The 7,154-nt window shown below is 40.9% G+C and overlaps 1 protein-coding gene across 1 annotated transcript; it reads right to left on the reverse strand.

Annotated features, from left to right (window-relative positions):
- Positions 1 to 3,949: 3,949 nt before the first annotated feature.
- On the reverse strand, positions 3,950 to 6,825 carry LOC149012009 (ethylene-responsive transcription factor RAP2-12-like). The gene is made up of 3 exons (XM_089163438.1): positions 6,282 to 6,825; positions 4,608 to 5,550; positions 3,950 to 4,422 (listed from the first exon to the last, which is right to left on the reverse strand). Exons 1-2 carry the CDS (start codon positions 6,532 to 6,534, stop codon positions 4,649 to 4,651), a joined length of 1,155 nt encoding a protein of 384 aa, XP_089019564.1. The 5' UTR covers positions 6,535 to 6,825; the 3' UTR covers positions 3,950 to 4,422; positions 4,608 to 4,648.
- Between the last annotated feature and the right edge of the window lie 329 nt (positions 6,826 to 7,154).

Below are 7,154 nucleotides of genomic sequence, written 5' to 3' on the forward strand. Positions count from 1 at the left end.
ATTTTTTTATTTTTACATTTACAGGTTCGATAATTTACAAATTTTCAAAATGAAACCCTAATTCCACCAATTTCAAACCCCTATTTTGCTTCATTCCATGTCATGAGCCGAATAGCTAAACTCGACGAAGATTCACCTCAATGATGTCGGATATTTGGTTCTCGCCCATTTTGGCCATTAATTTTGGATATTAAAATTTCAGGCTATAGTATGCATTTTCCGATGGTGCATTTTGCCAAAAACTCTTTGATACAATGCTATGTGGTGTTTCTCGATACCATTGTGATGATGTGGATTTTGTTGGATCACCTGTTCAAAAGCCGTACTAGAAGCAACAACAGAAGAAATCAAATTCGAAGAAAAATGGTGGATCAGAGAGGTTAAAGGAGCTTTCGGACCTGTCGGAAGGGTTAGAAATAGGAGCATGTGAAATGGAGGTAGAGAAACAAAGAGAAAAGTTGAGGTTTTTGAGGAACTTCAACAACTTGTCAAGAGATTGCAATTTGAAGAGGGAACACTGTAGAAGGAAGCAGCTCATGCCTCATGGAGAGATTCCTCCTCTTCTAGGAATGCTTGATTCTAATGATCAAGATTTTCAGGTAGTTTGTTAGGGATAATGGATGCACAACCGAGAGAAGAACACAAACAAATCACACAAGGGGAATTTAACGTGTTTCGGCAAAACCCTGCCTACGTCCATTAGAGAGAAAGGAGTTCCACTATTTCAGAAAGCCTCACACGACTCTCACACCCACAAAGTATTACCCTTTGCTTGCCCCCAATCCTTATCCTCAGGATGGGTTCCCCAATCCCCTACAGGATTGATGCCCCAATCTCCTACAGAGATTGATGCCTATATGTTATCCACAGAGACTATTTATAGGAAAACCTGAAAAAATCCCAATGTAATTACAATTTTACCCTAGTACTAGTAATTGACCCACGGCATACAAGACACCCAAACCCCGGAGCCCCAACGGGAGGGAAAGAGGAAGAGCGAGTGCCACCGGCCGAATTTTTGGCCTCTCCATTTGACGTGAACTAAACCATAGGCGTTTTTTGTTCCTAAAAATTGCCACAATTGCGAAAAATCCCAATGTAATTACAATTTTACCCTAGTACTAGTAATTGACCCACGGCATACAAGACACCCAAACCCAACAGTTTGCTTTATGCTCTTCTCAACTTAGGGATGGGAAATGATGAGTAAGTTGCTTGTAGTTGTCTCATCTGCCCGCTGTAGCCTTGAATTTTTGGCCTCCTTTCCATTTTGACTGTGCTAATACATAAAAACACATAGGCCTGTTTTTTTGAATTCCATAAAAAAATTGCTCACAATTAGCAACGCATTTTCCATGCTTTTTTTTCTTTCTTTCCCCTCCTCCTATAGATTAGCATCAAACTTCATCTTGTTCTAAGAGTTAGGAAGAGTTTCCGGCAAAATGCACCACCAAAAAATGCAGACCATAACCTAAAATTTTAACTGCTAGAACGGTTGAGAACCGAAGATCCAACATCGTTACGGTGAATCTTGGTCGAGTTTGACTATTTGATTCATGACGCATGAACAATGCGAGATGGAATCCGGATCATCACCCCGTCAGGTGAGCACTCTATGCTCCCAAGACGGTTTTACCACCACAAAATTAGTGGCCCCCACAGGTAAAAAATATAAAACAAAAAAAAAAAAAAAAAAATCCCTTCACCCAACCTTGGGCCCCCTGTAATTTGTGGTGATAAAGCTGTCGGGTAACACAAAGTACTCCCCCAACGGGTTCGAGGATTTGGACTCAGCGAGATGGGGGTTTAGCTGCAAATAAAATTCCAGGGGCCCGCCAAGATCAACCTCATATTTTTCCTAAACTATTCGTCACTGAAAAACAAATCCTTATGCACAACAGTACACTTAGATACCAAACCATAAGTTGAAATTTAAGGTATAATTTCAAAAGTTCATAATAGACTTATAAAACACGGACCCCGAGGAGCCAGGCACAGCCAGAAGCCGCAATGGCTCCCCGAGTTTAATAAATGATTAAATAAGGAAAAGTAAGAAATTGTTAATTTAATAAATTGGTGACAAAATACCCCGTTGGAATTTTATTTTATTTAACTACAAAATAAATACTATAAAATAAATATATAATAAAAGCACGATCCCTGAACAGGATCCGCGGAGTCGGAAACACGCCGCGACGAAGAAGATTGGTGAGCCACATGGAGATCAAACCAACCCGTGATCCTCATGCACCGCCAAAAAAGAAAATGAGGACGATTACTCTCGCTACACGGGCCCCCGCAACAAGGGTAACCGCCTCAAAAGTGTACCCCATGTTCAAGCTGGACGGCATTCTTGGAAGTGGATCTTTGCTTCATTCTTTAGAATCGCAGAGGTAAGAATGACAACGGCTGCGTGGGATTATTGAATACATGAATATAACCATTCTAATTCAATTTTCAAGTCGACTGTTTGACGATCTACGACGGGCTTTGTCGATCTCCTATTTTAGAATGGATTCGTAACGAAGAAAAACAGCTTGGCTTTGACCTTTATCGTTTTGTGCTCTTGTTTGCTTTTTGGGATTGTAGATCCATCAGAACTCTCAAAGAACCCGGAGAAAGAGGATCCGAAATAATCCATCTCAAACAAATCGAATTGAAGTTTGAAATTTGTTCCTCAGATTTCCATGATGTTTTAGGGTTGAGAGGTGGATGAACGAACAAAACGAAAGAGCAAGATGCGCAGGTTCCCTCTCGCTGAAAACGAGGAGGAAACCTGTGGGACGAAACAAAATAAAAATAAAACAAAAATCAAACGAGGGTATTGCACCAATTTATTAAATTAACAGTTCGTTAACTGTCCTTATTAATCATTTTTAACTACAGGGAAGCCAATGCAAGGAAACTTAAACTGGATTAAAAGTGACCTGGACCAAACCTCAGGGGCCAGATGAAAATTACCCTTTTTTTTTTTTCCCAGCCTATTATATCACATCCTCCACAAAATGTTTTCCCTTCGTGACGCGGATTGGTTCAGGTTTTAATAAATCCTTATTGTAACTCGTTTCTGCGCATCTTGTAGCATATCACCACCGACCATCCGTTTACCTGTGTCACAGTGATTCTGATTCGGTGGAAAAACCCATGAAAACGTTGGAACCAGGGCAGTAGGACTTTTCGACTCAATTACCAAATCGGGAAAAACCAACGCAAGGGGAGAGAAAGAAGACACGGCATCCGGGTGACAGATACTTTTACCAGAACGAACCATTGAACCAAGTACCGTGGCCAACAAGGAAAATAGTAGTAGCCAACTTTTACTGGAAACGAAGTCGAAGTCCATTCAAATAAGTAATAACAACTTCGCCGAACTATTTTTATGCACCATTCACCATCCACCATCCACCATCCACCATCCGTCATCCGTCCACTATGGTTAGTTGGGTTGGGTTAGAGTGGGCCCATCAATAATTTACCATCACGTGTCTGATGACTCGTATTCCAACTCTCTAGGCTTTAAAAAGACTTTTTTTTTCTGGTTATGGAAAATTGGAAACGTCTAGAGCTTGGGGATTTTGATTCTTCTTTCCTCCTCGGCCGCTACACGCTCCAACGCCCAGCCCCACAGGCCACACCCCCAGGCCCCACCCACCAAACAAACAAACAAACACGTTTGGTTTGTTAGGTCGGCAGACACTCAGAAGGGGGTACAGATTACATGTGGTAGGTCCCACCCAATTTCAATTCCAATTATCAAACAAAGTACAAAAATGGTGACTTCAACGGTGGATTCCTCGTTGGTTCAGGACGATCGCATCCGAAACATTTCCAGGTGCACCGACCGAATCTAGGCAGACACAAACTCCTACTCCCACCACCACCACCACCACCGCCACAAAAATTAAAAAATTAAAAAAATTTAAAAATAATGCATTTAACCCCCTGTTTCACTCCACCATAACTCATGCTTATCCTCTTAATCACTCTTATTAAATTACATTACACTCCATTAAATATCATACTTATCTTCTCAACCAACCCCCCACAAACACAATCACGAGCTCAATGCAGTCGAATATGGCATCAACAGAAGCAAAGACATGGAATTCTCAAAACAAGGTATGAGGTTGTTTCTTTTGTTGGGGGTAGGGAACACTCCCAAAAAAAACAAAAAGGGAGAAAAAAATGATATAAAATGAATACAAACTAACATGGATCAGTATTTCATCACATAACACCAGTCATCAAACAGACAAGACAGTTTAATACCCACACACAAGCAGGTCAAATTACAAATTCGAAGACACAAATCTAAGAAATGATACCTACATAAATGATTCCATGTAACCCAGAAGCTACCAGAGAACTCTCCATGGCTGAAGCATATGCACCACCTTATTCTCCATCTCTTGTCATCAGCTTCTACCAAACCAAACAAACAGAAAAGAGAACACTTTGATCAGCGGTTATCCCACAGAAACAAAGGAAAACTACACTAGAAAGCTCTAAAAGACACAAAAACACCAACATTCACGAAGAAAATTAAGTTTATATAGATTACGTAACTCATCGAATAGGAGCTACAAATTGTGAATATTGTTACTAACATGTCTTATTTACATAGACCCAGCATGAAGACCAAGACACTTCAGTAGACGCTTCCCATAATCGAAGGGAACTCATCAAAATTCCAAAGCTCCCACGAACCATTGAGAAGGTTTTCCATGGATGTCTCTGCTTCCCAGCTTCCATCAAGATATGGCATTTGAAACATCTTCGACTGAGATTCAAAACTGGACACTTCCTCTGCAACTGGGAGTTTCTTTGTGGCGTTCTCCTCAATCTGGATCACCTCATCCTCAGGTATTGTCTTCATTTTTTTGTTTACTCGAGAGTCCTCCGAAAATTCAGACACATCACTTCCAATTGCATCTGAAAAAACTGATGATATCTCTGGAGTCTTGCATTCTAATTCTCCCCAACCAAAATCAGAACAGTCAAAGGAATTGCTCCCTTGATCTGAACTAAAACAAAGGGTGTCGCCATCAGAAGATGTGAATGATTTGAATCCATTTGGCTCTCCAATGGCAGGGAGGGAACCCATACATCCAGATCCATTTGTTCCATTCACTGGAACTTTCTCTTCCGTAAGATTGTCATAGAAATCAGAAGCTGGGTTGCTCATGTAACTGAAATTTTGGTTGATATTCTGCTTCTCGTATGAGGTGTTCACTTTTGGTATTGCCTTCAGAGGGGTTGACTTCCCAGTGCTCTTCTGAGATGCTGCAGAAGAAGACCCTTCTGGGAAATTCACCTTGGCCTTACTGCCTCGGATCCTTCGAGCTTCAGCATCATAAGCTCTTGCAGCTTCTTCAGCAGTATTGAAAGTTCCAAGCCAGACACGGACACCCTTTCTAGGGTCTCTGATCTCGGCAGCCCATTTCCCCCAAGGCCGCTGCCGTATCCCTCGGTACTGGTTCTTCCTCTTTCTCTTTGCAGATTTTTCAGCAAGCCCCTTGAATTCCACGGGTTTCACGGCAGTTGAAACTCCTATCGTTCAACAAATAAAAGAACCAACAACAATTAATACTCCCTTCAAGGAGAGAAGACTTGAAATTAAGGATTTCTAAAGCATAATTTCCATAAATCCATTCAACAATTAATTGTGAAAAAATTATCTGTATTCTTCCCTCGTATTTATTTTCCATCCTTCTAAATAGATGGATTAATCAACAATTTCAAAGGAACAAACAAAATCACCAATTTTTAATTTTTTTACTGAAATCCGATGGTAGAAAATTTTTAATGAAAAAGAAAGCCCGAGATAAGACAAAATCAGCCAATAACATTTTATATCAGGACAAGGTTAGGAAGCGGAAACAAATCACTAAATAAACTGCTTTTAAATAGAAATAGAAAAGAAGGAAAATGGAGAGTCTTCAGGCATCGCAATAAGTAAGAAGGCTCTAAAAAACAATTATTTCTTCAAATCGGCGAAGGAAAGATTGATCGCTGAAAGCCAGTCGAAAATGCCCCGGATTAAAATAATAAAATCACAGGATGGCTGGAAGCACAAATCTGCAAGGGCAAAGTTAGAGTTGAAGTGACAGAAAGGATCAAAGCGAACCTCAAACATCCCAAATTCGAAATAGTAGATTAAACGTGAAAGAGAAAATTCCAAACAAGAAAGGATTAGAAGAAAAAGCTAGGAGAAATAACCTTCTATCTGAACCAAGATCGAAACTGGAAATTGATCGATAACACAGAGATGAATGGTATACCTCGTGAAGAACGAGACGAGGGAGCGGAAGCAAATGGTTTGACATCCTCTACTTCCTCTTCGGACTCGTCTTTAAAGTGCTGAAAGTCAGCCTCGAAATCTTCGTCGACGTTGATAACCTCGGATCGCAGAGGCTTGGAATGGTAGTTGGCGGAGTTGGAGTTGCTGTTAAGATCCCAAAGTAAATCTGCAGCGGTGAGTCGCCTGGACCGACTGGTCGGAATGAAATCGGAGATAATCGCACCACCACACATCTCGGTTTAGCGGATCTTCCGATCAGATCAGATATGAGTGAACAGAGGTAAGAAATTATAAAAGAAATGTATAAGCACAGAGATGACAAGAAACGAAAGGATTGTTCGCTTTTCGTTCACAGAGCTCAACAAGGTAAAGCAGGAAGAAGAAGATGAATCAAAGTGTACGCTTTTGTTAACTTTGCGCTGTCGCAGTAGGCAAAACGCAAATAAGGGTTTTATATATCGAAACGGAAACGGAAGCGCAGATGGTGAGAAACGTGGCCGTCAGGGAGAGAAATGGAAATACAGGAAGGAAATAACGCGGTCTGTATCTGGCTCTGTTAAATGTGTAATTATGAAAGAGATGATATCTGAATCTTCTGGACCTACAAAGATTTTCGTATATTTGGTTGGTAAAATAGTAAATCTGATATCTTGAGTTGAGGAGGAACCCAATTACGGTAATACCCTTGTGACAGCGGCATATTACATGTGTAGGTTGGACTTGCGACCCTCTGACTGCCCACTCCACTTGACCCACTTGACACTAGGGGGGATGTACATCAGTACATCCGACACCAGCGTTTTACGGCATCTGAACCGGTATCAATCGCTTTCGCCACCAATATTATATCGAT

Source organism: Hakea prostrata, chromosome 7, assembly GCF_041222555.1.
Source record: "Hakea prostrata isolate BN-2017 chromosome 7, UWA_Hpros_2, whole genome shotgun sequence".
NCBI lineage: Eukaryota > Viridiplantae > Streptophyta > Magnoliopsida > Proteales > Proteaceae > Hakea > Hakea prostrata.

Excerpts from the sequence above, each read along its gene's own strand:
- LOC149012009 (XM_089163438.1), bottom strand. The coding sequence starts at position 6,534 with ATGTGTGGTGGTGCGATTATCTCCGATTTCATTCCGACCAGTCGGTCC. Across the intron at positions 5,551-6,281 it reads CTCGTCTCGTTCTTCACGAG|GAGTTTCAACTGCCGTGAAA; the intron begins GTATACCATTCA and ends GTTGAACGATAG.